Genomic DNA, 20,562 nt, shown 5'->3' with positions numbered 1-20,562 from the left:
GGGGCTCTTTCCTTGTCTTTAGACTAAGATCGGGATGTAAATTTTGTGCCATTTGCCAGAGAGCAGGGCTGTTTTTCACCAACAGAGCTTAAGCTTGGGGGGGTGGGTGGGGGGTGGGTAGGGGGGGCAGGGAGGGAGTAGGGGGTGGTAGCAGACAGAAACCTGTGGGCTTCAATCTAGCCCTCATTCTCCCCACCCCCACCAACCCTAGAAGCTAGAACTTTGCCCCGTGACAATTCCCTGCCCCCTCGGTCCCTTCTAGATCAAAGAGAGCAGGCTCAGGATGTCCCTGAGGCATCTGGAACGTGCCTCATCGTCTGCTATTAGGCCGGGGATGGAAGGGGCCTGGTCCCCAGCAGGAAGCCCACTCAGCTTCCATCTCACAGGCCCCCAGCAGGAGCCAAATTTCTCCGTGTCCTTCCCAGGACTTTGGCCCAGGGGAGAGGGACACCCTCCCCCACCCCCACCAGCCCCAGGCCCAGGCCCAGGCCCAGGCCCAGCAGGCCTACCGTCATGGATGAGCAGGTGTGGCCGCAGGCCTCGCTCCTTCAGGATCAGGCAAGTGGCCGGGGCCGGGGCGGTCACCTCGCCCTCAGAGATGTCGAAGCCCATGTGCCGCAGGAGCCCCACCAGGTCCCCCCGGGACTTCTGTGACTCGTTGGTGCAGAACCTCACCTTCAGCTGGGACCGCTTCAGTCTGGAAGTGGGAACAGGACAGGCAGAGGGTGCTGTCGGCCCTCAGAGCCTGCGGCCTCTGAGGAGGAAGCCAGATGGGCGCTTCCCAAGGGCAGTCAGGACCCTCCGCGCAGGCCAGGCCACCGTGGCTCCCAGAGATGGGCCTCGGCTGACCTGGGGTCAGGACGGGGATGCCGAACTAGGGCTGACCCTTTCCAGGGAGCCCCGACAGGCCCCACAACCCTCCTTTCCATCCTCACTGAGCTTGGTGCCCAGGACACGTTCCCTACTCCCTCCGCCTGGGACATGTCCCACTCCCTCTGCTTGGGCCACGTCCCCACCTCTTCATCTGAGACACATCTCTACACCCTTCACCTGGGACACATTTCCTCCACTCCTTCTGCCTGAGACACGTTGCCTCTCTACACGTGCCAATTCTCCCACCTTCTGAGACCCCCTGGAGATCCCCCGCCGCCGTCCGGTCCCACTCGGCCCGGCTGGAGATCACCTATGCATGTCCGCAGCAACTTCTCTACACCATTCCATGGTTAGCAATTCCACTTGTCATGTGAGCTGCATGTGCCTAAGTCACTCGGGATCCGTATTTCCCCTAAAGTGCGAAGGCTGAGGGACCAAGCTCAGCTGTGTCTTCCCATTGGTGTCACTGAGGCGATCACTGAGGTGCCCTGTCGCCCAGGGCGATCCCGGGTAGACAGGCAGGACACGGGGATCCCCTGCAGGCCCAGCGTTAACCTGACGTGACCCTGAGGTGCTGTGAAAGGTCAGCAGCACCCACATTCCTTCTCTCACAGGACACCTGCTCCGTCTTGGCTGCACTTGGGCAGGCTCTCAGAACGCAAAGCCACAACGTAGATGCGTAAAGAGGCCCCACAGGCAATAACACACAACCTCCCACAAGGTTACTGAGCACCTACTAAGTGGCCTGGCTGGACCAGTGCACCGAACCGTAACCTTGACCGCAGACAGGCTCCCCACTCCCCTGGAGCCACAATCTGGTGGGCGGGAGGGAAACTTCGCAAAGGAAGGCGAATTTGTGATTTGCGAACAGAGAGGTGCTCTGAAGGACTGGACGGGATGAAGAGACAGATGGGGACCAGAGTGGGTGGGGAGACTGCTCGGGAGCTGAGGCCTGAAGGGAGAACAGGGCACAGGGAGCCCGGCACAGGGAAGGAAAGGAGGCTGGCATGGCTGAGCCCACGAGCCAGGGGTCCAGTAGGAGGCGGGAAGTCCACACGGGCCCTGGCCCAGAACACACAGCCCTCTCTGGACAAGCCGCGGCCGGGACAAAGGAGCAGTCCTACTCGGCACCGTGGGATCGTGGAAAAGACACCAGGCCACAAGTCGGGAGGCCCGGGAAACCCCTAGTAAAGTTAACCAGGTACGCTAATCGTCACCCAGCACTGTTGGTAGACAGATCTCCAGACACACGCACGTCAGTGGTCTCCAAACATGCAGGAATTCACCTTTACTTTTCAGCCACCTTTCAAGTTTTACAGTTTTTAGTAACATAAATAATACATTTAATCCAGTGTTAAGTACGTAACATTTGTTATTTAGACATAGATATTCATGTACGAGAGAGACGGGCTCCAATCGCGTGCTCAGAGACGGCCCCGTGTGCAGAAGTAAACACACAGATTGGACCCAGTTACTCAGAACTACGCACTTGAACTCAATCTCCATTTGGGCAAATAAGTGAGACCCAACCAAAAGTGCTACTGTGCCCCAACCCTAGCAGTGACACTTTTTATCCTGCTTGATGACTAAGGACATTTGAGTCTCAGAAAGTTCAAGGACTTTCTGCTCCTCTTCCTGGATCTGAGACTCTAGGGACGTGGGCTCATTCCTACTCGACCCCAAAGCAGATCCTGGAACTGATGTGGAGTCAGGAACAGGAAGCACATCCACGGTGGCCTACAAGGCCAAAGGGGGTCCAGAGGACAGAAAGGTCTCACCCCAGGATGGGGTCTCAGAGAAGACTTCCCAGAAGAGCCAGGTCTAACTAGAATCTCTTGCAGCACAGACAAGAAGGCCAGGGAAGGGTGGGCGGAGCACAGGGAGGGAGGAGCAGGTGCGGGGCAGGCCCTGCCCTCCTGGGACCAGGTCAGGTGTCAGAATCTTCTAGCAGCCTTGGGTAGATGGAAGCTGAGCCAGAAAATGAAGCTGGAAAGGAGACTCACTGGGCGGGTAGGGATGCCTCAGGCAATCTACTCCATCCTGGGGTGGAGGGAGCTCCAAATGCAACACTCCTTAGCGATGACAGAACTGGGAGAAAGGTGGTATGTCTGTCCAGCGTCCCCTTCTCCACCCTGTGCGACGCTGCCCTCATACTACCTATCTGTATTTTTCTTTCTTTATAACACTAGCCAGCATCGCCAATCATCCGATTTATATCTTTGCTTACTGTCTCTCTCCCAGACCTGCGTGCACCATGAGACCAGGAATGACATCTGGTCTGTTCTCCTCGGCATCCCCAGTGCCTCGCACGGGGCTGGGCACGAGACAGGCTCACCATAAGCATTTGCTGAATGACTGAGGGATGGAAAATCCAAATGACCGCCGGCGAGAGGGACCCTCCTTAGTACACTTACTGCTTCCCCCAAGGGTGTCCTGAGCCTCCAGCTCCCTCCCAAGCCCCGCTGGCAGCAGGCAGGATTCAGCGGGGAGAACACGTGTTCCCACATTAAGATCAGCCTCCTGACCCTCCGTGCACTGGGGCTGACAGGTGCCACTTGGCAAGAAATCCGTAGATCTACCAATAACAGAGTGAACACACACCGAGAGGCTAACAATGTCTCAATCAACAGCCCAGGTGGCTCAGTCCTTTCTTAATATTTGTCTTTCCTAATTAGAGTGTTATGAATTATCAATCACGTTAGTGGTTAATTGCCCTTCATAAAGATAGCTTTTGTATTTTTAAATTAGGCAGTTAATATATTGTAACTAATAGCATCACCTTGTGCATTATGGACAGATCTTCGTTGATTGGCGCCTGGAACGTGTGATTCGCACCCAAGTTAATGGAGCAGTTGAGGGAAGAGGTGCAGGGGTGTCGGGGGACTAATTAGTGCTAATGAATGATGATGTGACCTTCTCAGAACAGTGAACAATCGGCGTGACAGTGAGATGACTGAGCCTCGCATCTGCTATTCAAGAGTGCAACTTCAGACACCGATGACAAATGAGCAAATAACAGAACTGACTTCGGGACACTTTGGCCACGGCCACAGGTCCCCTTTGAAATCCCAACCTGAGTTCATAAAACACGTGCGTTAGGGGCGCCTGGGTGGCTCAGTCGGTGAAGCGTCTGACTCATGGTGTCGGCTCAGGTCACGATCTCGAGGTTTGTGGGTTCGAGCCCCATGTCAGGCTCCACACTGACAATGCGAGGTGCCTGCTTGGGATTCTCTCTCTCCCTCTCTCTCTGCCCCTCCCTTGGACACTCTCTCTCAAAATAAATAAATAAACTTAAAAAAAAAAAGCCAACCACATGCTTTAAAATCAAAGTGCTAGTCTTAGGATTAGATCAGTCCCGAAAAACCTACTGTAAAAGGTTTGGGAAATCCCTTCCCTGTGGGTCTGTTCGTCCCCCTTTCTGACCATTTGAGAAGAGTCCCAGATCCCGTCTCCATTTCTTGTAATCACTGCAGATAATAGAAATGTGTGTCCTTAGGGGCGCCTGGGTGGCACAGTCGGTTGAGCGTCCGACTTCAGCCAGGTCACGATCTCGCGGTCCGGGAGTTCGGGCCCCGCGTCGGGCTCTGGGCTGATGGCTCAGAGCCTGGAGCCTGTTTCCGATTCTGTGTCTCCCTCTCTCTCTGCCCCTCCCCGTTCATGCTCTGTCTCTCTCTGTCCCAAAAATAAATAAACGTTGAAAAAAAAAATTAAAAAAAAAAAAAAAGAAATGTGTGTCCTTAGAACAGTAAAGTATGAATACAAATTACTACAGGGAGCCCTGCCTCGGGGCTCAATACCTGTGATCTGATTTCGTCCAAAGCCACGCAGTCTGTATTCCCTACATGCACCCCCTGGGCCAGGAACGAGCTAAGTAACGAGCCGAGAGACCGAAACCATGGTCCTCATTCCAGAGATGAGAAAAGCAGAGGCTCCAAGAGGCAGACCTATAAAGTCATGCAGCTTCTCAGTAGCAGAGCCCGCAAGCTATCAACCGACGACACAGGGGTGGCGTGTGCAGGCCTGTGCTTTTCCAGTCAGGGAAGGGCCGTGCCCAGGCGAGACCCAGCAGCCCAGGTGCATGCGTGGGGCGCGGGGGACAGAAAGATGGATCAGCGCGGAAGGAAAGGCCCAGGACGGCCAATGCTACGGGCTGAGTTGTGTCCCCCACCCTGCAAATTCCTATGTTGAAGCCCTCAGGACATAATGAGGCCACAAGTGTGGCAGGACACTTGTCCTGATGCTGTGTCACACCTGTCCTGTGACAGGACAGGATCCGTGTCCTTAGCAGACACACCAGAGCCCTCTCTCTCTGTGCCACCAAGAAGCCAGGACAAGAAGTGTCACCAGAAACCGATGCTGCAGGCACGAGATCCCGGACTTCCCAGCAAACATCTGTCTGTGGTTTTTCGATGTGTCGGTACAAACACACTAAGATAGCCCACGACCCAAACCCTCGGCATCTCTTGGGGGGGAAGGGTCCTTGCCATCCTTGCCAGATGTCACAGATTTGGCCTTACGAGGCCTGGAACACAAGAATTCTGAATGTGGGGAAAGCCCCAGGCAGGCATGGCTTCAGGCCTTCAGCTCAGGAAAGCAAAGCCACAGGATTTCAGCCACAGGCTGAGCCCGGCTCCAGGAGTTATCCCCACCCCCAAAACCCAAGAACCCCTAGAACGGGGGTCCTACTGCAGGACCCTGGCATCCCAGGGTGCGGCTCCAGCCAGACCGCCTTTCTGAGACCTCGGCCACCACCTCACCCTGCCGCCCCCTCCCCGGGAGTCCCACGAGAGTGAGACTTGCCCCCACTTCCGGCGGCCACACCAGATCTTTGAACTGACCTTTACCTCATCCCGGCAGGCCAGGACAAGCCTCTGAGTGACAACGTCGCCTGGTGCAATTACTGTGCATCACATGAACTGGTCCCTTGCAAATCACCTCGGACCTCACACATCTGCTGGCTGTCGGCATCTGCCAGGGGCGCTCACCCGAAAATAATGGAAACCCTCTCATTATCGTTCGGTAGCAAGTAGAGCGCTGGGGCGATTCCTGGCCATCCCGACCGACCTTGGCAGAGCTCCCCAGCCCGCTGCCCTCTCCGGCTTGCCACAGCGGGGCTGGGAGGGGAGACCACACAGGGGGCAAGGAGGCTGCTGCCCCAGACAAGACTCTCCCAACTGGGCCTGTCCTCCCTCCTCCCTCCTCCCTCCACCCCTCCCCTCTGGCCCTCAGGAAGCTGTCACCTTCGTGTGACCCAGGGAGACCGTAAGCCACCCAGAGTCTGCCGCATCCTCCTCTGCAGCCAAATCTCACTTGGCCTTCAAGGCCTGGTTCATGTCTCCCTTCCTCCAGGAAGCCCCCCAGACCCCATCCCATGCCCGCCCAGGCAGAGCCCCACTTCGGCCCTGCTTTCACAGCCCTCGGAGCCTGGCAATGCCTATCTGTGGGGGGCACCTAAATAACCCAAATTCCAGATCTGACGGGCCCACCGGGGAATGGAACCACATTGCTCCAGTACCCAGGGAACCTCAGGAAGAAACCCCATGCTCACAGCTAAGCCCACCCACGGGCAGTACTGCTTCCCCACTGCTCAACCACTGCTCCAGCGTCTGTCTCTGGTGCAAGGTTTCTAGAGGATTCCAGAAGAGAAAGCACAGTGGAGCTGGATGCATCCAGACAGGTAAACAGGAGACTGGGCCTACGTGCAAGGGGCTGGAGTGAGTTGCTGTGGCACACACGTGCCAGAAAGTACTTCTACTGCCAGGCGGCGGGCCCGGTGGCCACGTGGTGACAAGACGCACCTCAGAGGCTGATGACTGTGGCCGGGGTCCCAGCTCTGCCACCCAGTGGCTGTGGGACCTTCAGCGCGCCATTCCTTCTGTGATTCAGTTTCCTCATCTGTAAAACGGGGATGATAATAGCACCTGCCTCCCATTATGAGGCTCCAGTGAAACCTGTAATGTGCCTGCAGAGGCCTGGCACACAGTAAGTGCTCACTACGTGCCAGCTGCAAACACCTGCCAGTGGCCTGTGGACAGGCTACCCCGGCCTTATTCACTCCCCCTCTACCCGCCCTAATGTCTCAGAGTACACAGGGGCACTCGCCCCCCTCACCCCGGCCACCCTGTCAGCAAGCAGCAGCAGCCGGGACCCCCCACCCCCACCCCCGTTCCCACCACCTGCACCCACCTGGGGCCTCTGAGTCGGAGGGTGCGGAGGGTCTGGGAGGCCAGGCCGACCAGACTCCAAATCGCCGTGCGCCTCTGCCCACCCCCCCCCCCCCCCCCCCGAGGAGAGACCTCTCCGGGCCGGTGTGGGGAGGAGGCCCTGAGCCCCGAGTGGGCTCCTGGGTGGTTCCCGGCTGGCAGGTCAAACTTCCAGCGACAAAGGAGATTAGCACGCAGAGGGGGTGGGTGACTTCTCCCCGTGGAGAGAAAGCTGAGTGTGCTTTTCCTTGATCCTGTCTCATCCCTGGGCTGGTCCCCCAAGAGCTGCAGGAGGCCCGCGGGCTGGGCTGGAGTTGTGGCCTCCCGGCTGGAGCCTGGAACCTTCTCCGAGAGATGCCAGAGAAACACACCAGGAGGGGAGGGGAAGGTGAGGGGCGGGGAGGGACGTCCCCCACCCCCTTTCGGTGGCCTGCTTTGCCCCAGGGGCCACAACTAAGACGTTCTCTGGTGGAGTGGAGGGTCCCTGTTACTACTAAAGGGGGACAGCGGCAGAGATAAAACTATGCCTCGGTCTCCCCCAGAGAGGAAAAGGACCTTCACGACACCTCAGGGGGCTGTTACGGACCGAAATGCGGGCGTCAGCACCCAGCCAAGGCCGCCGGCGGCGAACATCGGTCTCGGCTGCCCTACGGGCACCAAGACGCATAGGCAGCAGGGCCCCATAGTGGTGCCAGCGCTCTCTGACTCTGACACCTTTGGCTGCTTGTCTCTTGGAAAGCCACAGCGCTTGAGAACACACATTTGGAAGAACTGAATCCTACGAAGTACTTATTTGCTCTAAGAACACAATCTTTTATTTTTTTTAAGTTTATGTATTTATTTTGAGAGAGAGAGAGAGAGCGAGCAGGGGAGGGACAGAGAGAGGGAGAGAGAGAATCCCAAGCAGGCTCTGCGCTGTCAGCTCAGGGCCCGACGCGGGGCTCAAACACACAAACCGAGAGGTCATGGCCTGAGCCGAGACCAAGAGTCGGACGCTTAACCGACTGAGCCACCCAGGCGCCCCTAAGAACCCAATTCTTAAAAATAGAAGGTCAAACAGGAGCCCAGGAGTGGAAGAGGAACAGTTTTGCTGTAGAAAAACCCAGTCATTCGTGCATACCAAGAGGTGCCCGTGTTGATTCAGGGAGGGGACCAGCCCAGCTCCCCGAGGGCTCCAATGATGGGCATCAGCTGGGGTCAGGGAGCCGCCCAGTGGCCAGAGCAGCAGCGGAAGGGCTTTGGGCCCATAGAATCGGGTCTGGCTTCCCAGCTGGGGTCCTGCACTTGCACCTTGCAAATGCCCTTGGCCAGGAGGCATCCAAAGGCCAGACTCTTGGGGTCCCTGAATCCCAGCCATGAAATGGGGTAACAGGTGCCTGGTCTTCTGCTCTCCAGCACTGGGCATGCCGTGAGCCATCCCACATGATGGTGTGACCATCAGTCTAGAAACACCAAGGGGCACCAGTAACAGCCTTTGCCAGTAGTAGCTCAGGCTGGACCCACTGCACCTCCCTTTCCTTCCACCGACCCAGCAGGACAGACCTTTCGGCTAGGCTGACAGCCAGCTGTTCCCCTGCCCTCAAGTCCCTCCCTAGTCTCCATCCGACATTCTGTGGGCAGCGATGCACATCACTGTGTCGTCAGAGTCCAGGCAAGAAACAGAGTCCAAAGTCTGGACGGAGAGAAGAGAGAGAACAAGGGACGTGGTGACGCACACAGCCCGGCCCTGGCTGGGCCTCTCAGTCGGGACCAGCCGGCCAGTGACCTCAGGGAACAGCAAGGAGGTCAGACACCGGGCAGGCTCCAAAGCCAGAGTCCTTGTGAAACGCGAGGTTTGCCTTCCCCGTGCCTGGGACTGCCATCCAGCATGTTCCCTCTGACCTGCCCGAGCCTCGGAGCTCAGACCAAAGGGACGTGCTGAGCCCACAGGCATCGATTTACTATTTATTAATAAACACAACTTGGAATCAAGTGCCAGGGAATCCAGAAGCCAGAGGAGACCTTACATAGTGTTCGACCAACGGCTCATTTCACCAAATGGGAGACTGAGGTGCAGAGGGACGCAAGGTGTCTTTGGACCGCTCCCAACCTTGGAGAGCCAGTTGCCAGCCAGTCCTCCCCGAGCACCATCAGAGGCTGATCCGGGCCAGGAGCTGCAGCCGACAGAGGCCAGGCGCTCCCGAGGTCAGGTGGCCGGGGGTGGCAGCCTGACTCAGAAAGCAACACACCTACTGCCCACACCTCTGAATGTGTGGCTGAGGCTTGTGACCCGACCCTCTCCAACCTCAGTTTCCACATCTATAAAATGGGACACTAACGGTAGCTACTGATGGGGCTATCATGAAGACTATATTGAAAAGCCACATAACTGAGCGTCTGGGTAGCTCAGTTGGTTAAACACTGACTCCTGATTTGGGCTCAGGTCATGATCTCATGGTTGTGAGAGACTGAGCCCCACATCGGGCTCGGTGTAGAACCTAGTTGGGATTCTCAATCTCTCTCTATCTCTCTGTCTCTCCCCTTCTCCCTGGCTTGCCTGCCCCCCCCCCCTAAAAATGAAATGAAATGAAATGAAATGAAATGGAAATGAAATAAAATAAAATAACAACCATATCAGAAGCACGTGGCATATTACAAAAAATGAATACCAGTGAAGACATGGGTAGTGACAGCACCAACCACATCCCTGGCAAGCCCAGGCTGGAGACATCTGGGCCCTCAAAGCAGGCAGTCTGGGGGGAAGGCTGATGCCCAGTGAACCAGGGCCAGAAGGGGCCAGGAGGTGAGGGAGCCCAGAGAGCACCGTTAAGAAAGAGTGTAAAGTTCAACCCAGCAAAGGGAGGCTGGGGCAAAAATCCAGGGCTGACCGTCCTGATGAACAATACTGGGGCACCTGGGACAAAGGGAACCCTGACAGCAGCTGCCAAAGCTCCTGGTGACTGGCCTCCAGCACCTCTCCCAACCACCCAGTGCATCGTCCACAGGCTCACACTGAACTCTCGAGACAGTCTGAGAGATCGGTCAATATCCCCATTCACAGATGAGGACCTGGGGTTCGGAGGGGCCGACAACCCTTTAGTATGAACTGGCCTCACGAGAATGTATACAAATGTGAAAAATACAGCAGCTTGGGCAGAGCTGAATGATTTCGTGTTGAAATCTGCACCAAGTTCAACAACTCAAAGACTTATTTGCTAAGTAACCACCTCCTGACCACCGTCTGATCCTTCAAGCAACAACATACTCCTTTAGCTTCTAGATGTGGGACAAGCAAAATGGTGATTAAGAGAAAACACCTCACTTAACTTACACCCTCCCATGACACAGGTGGGAAACTGAGGCACAAAAAGGCTATAAAACCTGCCCAAGACCACATCACAATCACAGGACAGAGTCGGGACTCAAAACCCAGGCTCTCACCCACAAAAGCTGGCACCTAACTTTAAAAAAAAGAAATCTGGGAGCGCCCGGGTGGCTCAGTCGGCTGAACGGCCAACTTCAGCTCAGGTCATGATCTCGCGGTTTGTGGGTTCGAGCCACATGTCGGGCTCTGTGCTGACAGCTCGGAGCCTGGAACCCGCTTTGGATTCTGTGTCTCCCTCTCTGTCTCTCTCTGCCCCTCCCCTGCTCATGCTCTGTCTCTCAATAATAAACTTTAAAAATTTATTAAAAATAACAATAAAAAATAAAATAATAAAAACAAGAAATCTTTTAAAATTTATTTATGTATTTTGAGACACAGCGAGAGAAAGCGAGCGAGGGAGGAGCACAGAGAGAAGGGGAGAGAGAAAGAACTCCAAGCAGGGTCTGCACCGTCAGCGCTGAGCCTGACGTGGAGCTCAAACTCACGACCCTGGGATCACGACCTGAGCCGAAATCGATGCTTAATCTGCTGAGCCACCCAGGTATCCCTGCCTTTTTTCAGGTGACAGGTAAGAGGCAGAGCTTGCCCTGAGGACAGCACGGGCCCCACTCTTCCTCATGAGGCATCTTTAAGCAAGGTTGCGTCTCTGGGTCCTCCTCTATACATGGGCAGCATCCCGCCAGTCCCACGGTCATGGGAAGTCGCCCTGAACTCCACTGCGGGCAGGGATCAGGCAGGGTTTGCCAATATGGCTTCCCCGTACGTCCTTGGGGTGCTGGGGGAGGCGTACGGACTCTTTTTGTGATCCCCCTGAGTAACCCATGCCTCAGTGACCCCCTAATCTGCAGGGGCTTCCTACCAGAGGCAGCATGGGTGGGATACACCATTAACTCCGTTCCAGAACCAGCAGCCTGGCTATGCTTGATTTCCACGTGGTGGCCCTGTGCACTCATGCTGAGATCAGAAACCGAGGAACAGCTCTTGTCCGGTATGGTCTCACACACCCATCCAGCATCCCTCAGTTTCCCTCCATGTGGGTCAGTGTGCACGATTCTTTTTTGTTTTTATTTTTTTAAAGTCTGTTTATTTATTTTGAGAGAGAGCACGCAAGCAGGGTAGGGGCAGAGAGACAGGGGAGAGAGAGAATCCCAAGCAGACTCCACGCTGTCAGCGCAGAGCCCGATGCGGGGCTTGAACTCAGGAACCACGAGATCATGACCCGAGCTGAAGGCAGATGCTTAACTGACTGAGCCCCCAGGCGTCCCTAACCCGTTCTTTTTGAATAGCTAGAGTACTCCAGTCTGGGTAAACTAATTTCTTCCCTCCTCCTCTCCTGACGGACAAGCAGCTTGTTCCCAGCCACACATATGAAATTATAAACCTATGAACCATTGAGCCGTCAGCTGGCCCAGACTTCAATATTGTTATTCATCAAAACACTTTGACCGTGATCACTGACTGGCTTCATAATCATTTGTAGATTTGAACGGAGAAAATATACACTTGTCAAACACTGTTCTTTTTTTTTTTTTAATTTGGGGGGGTTCCACCCTGGGTTTCATTTGGGGGATAAGTGCCCTGAGGCTACACAAGGGTCGGAACGCCCCAGCTCGGGATCTGCAGGGACTCAGCCTCCAGTGAGCCGTGAGAACTGGGTGGATGAGGGAGGAGCGCGGAGCAGGGGGCAAGGACGGTGTGATGTCAGGAAAGGGGGGCACTGTGTCTTCAAGTCCTCTGTGCTTGTGGGGAAACACAGAGGAAGGAGTGTGGGAGGAAGCACAGTGTCACCGTGGGGGAACGCGTGGGCCAGGGCCGGTGACGAGGGTTTGGACTTTTTACTCCACACAGTCACGTACCTGCGGGACTGTTGGCGAGGAGGGGGCCACTTATGACTTTTGAAGCTGACACTGTAAAAGTTACAAAACCAGACAGAACACAGCCCAGGAGAGGGTGTCGTGTTCTCCTGGCGCCATCTCTGAAGACAGAGTGGCTCCTGTTGGCTTAAACAAGCTCAAACAAGTGGCCGCCCCCTCTGACATCCCGAAAGGGCCTCCTCTGGCAGGTGCTGGGCCATGACTGGGAGGATGGCATGAGGCAGCAAGGTGAGGCTCCCGGCTGTCCCCTGGTCCCTAGCGATTATTATTGCCACTCCTACGGCCGGACGCTGCCAGGGCGGCCCGGCATCGGGGAGGGGTCAGTCTATTGTCTGCAGGGTGGTGACTTCGGACAAGGCTCCCTTGGCCCAGTCCCTCGCGGCTCCAGAACCTGCTGGGAGGCGCCTGAGTTTTAACAGGGTCGCTTCCGGTGCACCCGGGGGCTTGAGAGGCCCCACTTGGAAGGATGGGTTGTGGGCCCGGCGGTCCTGGGTGGGAATTGCTTTATGAAGCTGCCCTGCGCCGAGGTCCACTTTCTTCCGCCGGCCACAAAAAGGCTGGACCCAGCGGGGCCCGACAGATGTGCTTTAGTGGCCTGAGACAGGATGCAGTAAATGCCCACCTGCCTTTCACATGCAGATGCCTCCGGGGCTCTCCTTTGTGCTGGCCAGCGCCTGGGCCGGCCCCTGTCACCCCCGCTGTGCCGGGCCCTGCCTCTGAATGGCTCCCCTCGGAGAGCCCAACTGCCCAAGAATGGGCTCCAATAAAGGGCCTGTTGGGGGGACCCGGGCCGGTTACAGATGTCCCATTACCACGCCCGCCCACAAATCCTAGAGCAGAAAGAGGGCTCGCCGGCCCCCACAGCTCCAGGAAGGAGTCGGTGTGGCCTGTGCGGCCTTCGGTTCCATCTGGGATGCTCCCGGCCCAGCTGGCATCTTCAAGACCCCAGCGCACACAGTGGCAGCTCTGCGAGACTGTGCTCCCCCACCCCAGCTCCCAGTTCCCCGCCCGCCTGGTCTCTGTCTGAAGCGGGCCCTTCTGGGTGCTGCCTACACTGATCTCCCATCCGGACCCCCAGCTTCCCGAGGGCAGAAACCTCTATCTACCTCGTTCGCTGCGGAGCGTCCCCCGGAGCCTACAGCAGGTGTTGCAGAGTTTAGAAACGCTCAGTAAATACCTGCCAGGTGGGGAGTGAATGAAGGAGCAAATGCAGGTACTGAGAGGCCCTGGAGTCACACGGACCCAGGGGGTTAACCTGGCCCGGCCACTTTTTCTGCTTCTGCCCGTTCCTGAATCTCTGCGCCTCAGTCACTTTAAAAAGGGGCCCCAAATCCCTACCTCACGACTGGCGGTGAAGGTAGCTATGGGGTCGAGCACCCACCCGGGGCATCACAGGCCTCCTTCAGTGATTGGTGACCACTGTTACTGTGGTCCACACCATTCTGAAAAGCAGAGCTTAATGATTTGTATTTCTTTATTTATTTTTCGTGTTTATTTTTGAGACGGGGCGGGGGAGGGAAGGAGACACAGGATCTGAACTCTGACAGTACAGAGGGCTGCATCAAAGTCGGACGCGTAACCGACTGAGCCACCCAGGCACCCCGGAAAAGCAGAGTTCGTACCCTCCATGTGCTCTGTGTCTCCAAAACAGTGGGAACCTTTCAGAAAATCAGAGGACGCATGTCACTCGGGAAAGTCTGGGAAGAAGAGTGGGGAGCCGGCCCCTCCGGGGCTCCCAGAATGGAAGGTGCTGCTGGAAATCTGAGGCGCTGGGGAACCGCCATTCGGGTGAACGAAGGTTCCCCAGGACCTCGTCCCCTCCCCACCATGCCTGTCCCCCAGCTGCTGCTCTGGCTCCAAGGGCTTCCACCGAGCTCCCCAGGACATCAAAGTGAGCCACACATATCAAGGAGCCCCCCTCCCCCTCCATCGAGTGCAGGGGGCTGTAAACACTACAGAAAGCAGCCAAACGCATGCAGCACCCTGGCAGACGGCACCTGTTCCTTCCATGAACGGTTCCTGGGAGAGCCCATGCTTGGCTCGGCCACCACAAAAGAGGGGTATCCTCATCCTGTATGTGTGAAGCACCCCCATGGAAAACTCCCGAAGCAGGGGGAAGTTTCCAGCACCACACTCACTACCACCGAGTGTCTGGACTCTGGACTTGGTGCGTGCCCAGGGCCACCCACAAGGAAGGCGTGTGGGGCTTCCCTGAGCCCGAGTGTGATCGGGGGGCCGCTGGGGGCTGGGCACAAGAGCAGGCAGAGGAGCTGAAAAGGAATATCCAGGGCACCAGAGGGCATCGTGGTGCGGGCACTGCGTGGGCCCGGGCTCAGTGGGTGCTGGGCCACAAGGGGGGGTTCATCAGTGAAAAGCCTGCCCAGAAGTCTTTATGCTGCTGAGAGCAAGGGGTTGAGGTGGGCAAGGGGGCAGAGAAGGGCCACAAAGCTCACCTGAGAAGGCCCTGGTGGAGCAGGAGGGGGCGTGGGCACTTGGTCCTGTGGCATGGGAGGCCCAGGAGGTTTCAGAGGGATGAGGCCATTAGTTTTTCAGGCCCCTGGGCAGCACGGCGATAAAACCTCCCAGGAGAGGGAGCACCATGTCCCCTCGTGGAAAATAATCCTAAATCCTCTGGGGAAGGAAATCGCCCTCTCGGCCCACAAAACTGGCTCTGCTATGTTTGAAGACTCTCCTATAGCTGTTAGATTTATACGGGTATAGCTGCTACCAGAGACATCCCAGCTACATAAACCGGCCTGGGTGAAAGAAAATCAAAACCAGTCCCCTCCTAGGGATGAGTGGGAAGGTGCCAGTGCAGAACCCACAGAGGTGAGCAGCCTGGGGAGCCCTGCTTACTGCCACACCCCGGGATCTGTGCACACATCTGTTGGGCAGGCCTGGATCAGGGTGGGAGCATTACTCAGGAGGGGTGTTGGAAGCCCCTGACCTTTCTCAATACCCACTCCTCCCGCAAAGGTCTCTAAGTGTGGCTCCGGGGGTCGCAGCGGCTGGGAGTCAGGCAGACTTGGGTCTCCGTGGTCCTCGGACCATCCAGGCTGGGACCCCAACAAGACCTGAGCTTCAGCTGATAAAGGGGAATCACAGCCCCTCCACGCCCCAGACTGTCAGCGGACCTCCCCAGATAGTGAGAGGAGAGCATGAATGCCTAGCACAGAAGAAGCGGCCTCACCTCCCCAGGAAATAATAGGAAATACAGTCAATGACATTGTAATAATGTTTGGTGACCAATGGTGACAACACATACCGTGGTGAGCACTGAGTACTGTACAGAATGGCTAAATCACTGTGCTGTGCGCCTGAAACTAATGTACAATCGTATGTGATTAAACTTCAAGTTTAAAAAATTCCATCACTTAGGGGTACCTGGGTGGCTCAGTCGGTTAAGCGTCCGACTTCGGCCCAGGTCGTGATCTTGCGGTTTGTGAGTTCGAGCCCAGCATTGGGCTCTGTGCTGACAGCTCAGAGCCTGAAGCCTGCTTCTGTTTCTGTGTCTCCCTCTCTCTCTGCCCCTGCCCTGCTGGCACTCTTTCTCTCTCTCAAAGGTAAAAATAAACATAAAAAAAAAAAAAAAACCTTAAAGATGAACATAAGGGAAGGGAAGCAAAAATAATATAAAACCAGGGAAGGGGACAAAACATAAGAGACTCTTAAATATGGAGAACAAATAGAGGGTTACTGGAGGGGTTGTGGGAGGGGGGATGGCTAAATGGGTCAGGGGCATTAAGGAATCTATTCCTGAAATCATTGTTGCACTATATGCTAACTAACTTGGATATAAATTAAAAAATTAATAAATTTTAAAAAAAACTTAAAAAAATTCCATAACTTAAATAAATAAATAAATAAATAAATAAATAAATAAATGTATATTTGTTGGGCTGTCATGGGGTCTATCATGTGTTTAGCACTGGGTCAAGAACTTGACATACATCATGAGCCATCACGGCACCTGCCCTGCACCCCTTCACCCCCTCCCCGCCCCCGTCTCCATCCATTCGGGTGCTCTAGTCTGACACTGGAGGCCATTCTTTATTTCATCTTCTCCCTGGCCCCCGCGATACTCACTGTCCTACTTTCCTTCCCCTCCCCTCCCAGTTCTACTTCCAAAACCTCTCTTTCATTCACTCCCTTCTCGCCACCTCCCCCATCCTACACAGATGGACCATGATGCTCCCCTCGTGGTAGAAACCTGAGCTATTTCCATACATACATATATTTATTTTATTTATTTACGAAGTTACTGTCACGAATGCCCTGGCGCTGATGTCCTTTCTCACGTAGGAGGTAGGGCAAATTTCCGGAAGTGGGGCCGCTGATAGCTAATGCCAAATGCATCTTCCACAAGCAACGTATGACAGGGTCCGTTTCTGCAAACTCTCACCAAGTGAATGTGTGCCCAAAGTTGTGCATTATTGCCAGTTTTCTCATACTCTTGAAAAAATGGCAACTTGGCATAGTTTCAATGTGCATTTCTCTTATTTTTTTTAATATTCATTCATATTAGAGAGAGAGGCAGAGGTAGAGAGAGGGAGAGAGACAGTGTGCAAGCCAGGGAGGGACAGAGAGAGACACAGACAGACTCTAAAGCAGGCTCCAGGCTCTGAGCTGTCAGCACAGAGCCCGGTGCTGGGCTCAAACTCTCGAGCTGTGAGAGTTTGATCTCCTGTGAGATCATAACCTGAGCCGAAGTCAGATGCTGAACCAACTGAGCCATTCAAGTGCAGTGCATCTCTCTTATCTAAGTAAGGCTGAGCATCTTTCATATGACTAGGGGTCATTTGCTTTTTCTTCCTCGTGAATTGTTTATATCTTTTGTGCATTTTTCTACTAGGCTGTTGATTTGTTGTCGTTGATATCTAGATCTGGGGGCATAACTATAAAGGTCCTCTACTCTAAGATTTCAAAGGAAGTCTCTCCTGTTTCCATCTAGTACTTACACGGTTGCACTTTTAACGTTTCAATTTCAATTATGTTTCAATTATGTTTTAAAAACATAAATCAGATCCCATGACCCTTCTGCCTAAATCTTCAAAGCCTTCCCCCACACTCAGGTTAAAATCCAGGCACCGCTCTGTGACAAGTCCCTGCGATAGCCAAGCTCCCCCTCTTCAGTTCCATGAACATGAATGTGCTGAGTTCTCTTCTGCCGCACGCCTTAGCAACTGCTGTTCCCTCTAGTGGGAATGCACTTCCTCCGCCCCTTCACCCAGATAGCCCTTCTTACCCTTCAGTTGCATCCAATGCCTTCTCTTCAGAGAAGTCCAGCCTCACCTCTGTCAGTTTCTCAGCAAATCTTATGTTTACTCATCTGCGTCTAAGTTTACTGTTCACTTCCCCTGCAGACACGAGCCCCATGAAGACTTGGCAAAGGCCAGGACTTAAACCTGACTTTAGGAAATGAAGCTCCAGGGGGGTGTCAAGAGTCTCCCAGGTCTGGCTGCCCTTCACATGCTCTCTTGGAGGCCACATCTCCCTTTTCTGAGTTCCTGGCCTCTCCTGCTTTGCTACACAAGACACTTTGGCTCCTGTCCAGACAGGTGGGGTGGGCTCCCTGAGAATGACAAAGAGGCTCACTTAACTGCCATCCATAGGCAGGTAAACTGAGTCCTAGTGAGGTCAGGCCACTAACCCAGGGTTTCCCAGCTAGTGCCTCTGGGAAGTCAAGTCCTGGGCCATTGGCCCTTCCTGGCTGTCCATCAACATCATGGCAGCACTGGCCTGTCGTGCCAATCAATGGCAGCTACAAAGCAGAGGGTCCAGTAGTACCAACTGTGGTCCCTGTGTGGTCCTCTGTGCACAAGATTTGGTGGGCAAGATGCCCTCCTCCTCCTCCTCCCCTCTAAACAAACGATGCCAGCGCATACGTCATTTAAAGTTTAACAAAAATGTAAAAAAAAAAAAAAAAAAAAGGAATGTAATGTATGTTATTTTACCTAACGCTCAGCAGCGGCAGGAAGCAAAAGGCAGCCCCAGAGGACCGGGCAGCTCTGACCAGCACAGGCCCTATGCTCGTGGGGGTGGAGGGGCGGCCGGGGGCTGTGACGGGCTCCGGCCCGGGTGGGCTCTCAGGGACCGGGGCGGGGCCAGTGCAACAGCCCCGCCCAGTCCCCGGCGGCAACCAGAAGCTGCCGGTGGGATTCGGCAACGCGGAGCCTCGCGCCCACCGCGGCCGGCGCGGCCCACTCACCTCGCCAGCGCCTCCACGGAGCCAGGGATGGGCACGCCGCCGCCCTCGCCGCTATCGTGCAGGACACCCGAGATGTCGAGCAGCACCCCGCGCACGCCTGCCAGCCGCTCGCTCCACGCAGCCATCGCGCGCCGCTGTGCACCTCTGACTCCTCAGACTCCGCGTCCCAACTCGCGGCTGGGAACTGCGGCCGGGCTTACGGCGCAGGGGCGCCTGGGAAGTGTAGTCCTGGGCCGGGTAGTCCGACGGGGCGGGGCCAGCGGGGCCGTTCCGCCGGGCGCAAACCCGGAACCGCGGGGCGCAAAGCCGGGGCCGCCGGTTGCCGCCTCCCAACTCCCGGCCGCACGCGCGCGAAATGGGAGCCGTCTTCCCAGATCAGTGGACCAAAGGCAGGAAAAGCAAAAAACAAGCCCCTCCCTAAAAACCAGAACGAGGCACTTGTAGACCACACGGAGACACCTGTAGCAAAAGTTAAAGAGATCGCTGGTGTCCTCATCCTCTGGCTGAAGAGTATAACCAGCCTTAAAAGCAGCGGAGATAGTTGGGGGCGCCTGGGTGGCTTAGGTCATAATCTCGCGGGTTTGTGAGTTCGAGCCCCGCGTCAAGCCCTATGCTGACAGCTCAGAGCCTGGAGCCTGCTTCAGATTCGGTGTCTCCCTCTCTCTCTGCCCCTCCCCTGCTCACGCTCTGTTTCTCTCTGTCTCTCAATAATAAATAAATGTTAAAAAAAAAAAAAAAAAGCAGCAGTGGAGATAGTTGGATCCATTGGCCGGACAATCCTATGCCTGGGAAGTGATGCTCCGGAAATGATTCTCAAGACCATGAGTGCAATGGAAGCTATCCTGCCACAACGAGCTGGAAGAAAAGTGAATGTGTAAGCACATATAACATGGCTACAGAAAGAAATATGCCATCAAAAATGAAGACTAGATAGCAACACGGAAAGTGCTCGTGTTATATGAGAAAGCAGACTACGAAACTAATAATGACCACCGCCATGCAAAATTAAGGGTGCATAGGAATAGGGCTGGGAGGAACATGGGAATATTGCAGTGTGTTAGGCCAGTCATATTTTGGATGAATTGTTACAGTCCCTTTAATATTACATCATTTTTTATTTAAAAAATTTTTTTACTGTTTATTTTTGAGAGAGAGAGAGACAGAGTGAGAGGAGGGGAGGGACAGAGAGAGGAGAAACAGAATCTGAAGCAGGCTCCAGGCTCCGAGCTGTCAGCACATAGCCCAACACAGGGCTCGAACTCACGAACCACGAGATCGTGACCTGAGCCAAAGTCAGATGCTCAACCCACTGAGCCACCCAGGCGCCCCTAATGCTACACCATTTTTACAATAAATAAAAATTGGTAGAAAAGAGGGAGGGTTCCCTTAACTGTCCCTCTGACTTTTCCAAGTTTTAAACTGAAATTTGAAAAAAATCAGACTCCTCTGGGCACGACTTAGCTTTGAGGTATCAAAAGAAGACCATATTTGAATGACCACTTCATTTCAGCCTGTTGAGTCACAGATACGATGAAGAAATTGTCGGAATTTTAGGACTTGCACCCAGTTAGGACACCTCAGTGGTTCAGTTGGTTAAGCGTCAGACTCTTGGTTTCGGCTCAGGTCACAATCTCACAGTTCGTGATTTGGAGCCTGCCGTGGGGCTCTGCACTGACAGTGTGGATTGGAATTCCCTCTCTTTCCCTCTCTCTCTCTGCCCCTCCCTGCTCATCCTCTCTCCCCCTCTCTCTCTCTCTCTCTCTCTCTCAGTAAATAAATAAATAAACCTAAAAAAAAAAAAAGAACTTTCACCCAGTTCAATGAATTGTGCATATCAACATCTCCCAGTTTCCTGGGGAACGGTGTGCTCTGTTGATTTTACAGGAGAGATGTAAAATATAGCTCCTGCCCTTTGGTGATTTGCAATCTGGTTGGGGGAGAAAAGAATATTAGACCTTATATTAGCTACGGTTCTTAGTTGCAGATGATAGAAACCACTCCAGCTAAAGGGTTATGTTCACATCAGGCAGTAAGGGGCTT

General features: G+C 54.7%; 1 protein-coding gene across 6 annotated transcripts in view; it reads right to left on the bottom strand.

The window, feature by feature from the left end:
* The window catches only part of LHPP (phospholysine phosphohistidine inorganic pyrophosphate phosphatase), a 118,968-nt gene extending 100,232 nt beyond the window's left edge, over positions 1-18,736 (bottom strand). For 4 of the 6 annotated variants that reach the window (XM_027063336.2, XM_027063338.2, XM_027063335.2 and 1 more), the window contains exons 1-2: positions 18,523-18,736; positions 510-697 (exon numbers count right to left, since the gene is read on the bottom strand). In XM_027063336.2, coding sequence (XP_026919137.1) covers positions 510-697; positions 18,523-18,647 — 313 coding nt within the window. In that variant the 5' untranslated portion in view covers positions 18,648-18,736. The remainder of the gene's footprint in view (positions 1-509; positions 698-18,522) is intronic. The other 2 variants (XM_027063339.2, XM_027063337.2) reach the window with 2 other exon arrangements.
* Positions 18,737-20,562: the final 1,826 nt, after the last annotated feature.

This window comes from Acinonyx jubatus, chromosome D2, assembly GCF_027475565.1.
Source record: "Acinonyx jubatus isolate Ajub_Pintada_27869175 chromosome D2, VMU_Ajub_asm_v1.0, whole genome shotgun sequence".
In the NCBI taxonomy this organism is placed as follows: Eukaryota; Metazoa; Chordata; class Mammalia; order Carnivora; family Felidae; genus Acinonyx; species Acinonyx jubatus.
The sequence above is the reverse complement of the archived record's forward strand: the minus strand, read 5'-3'. Positions and strand labels throughout refer to the sequence as shown.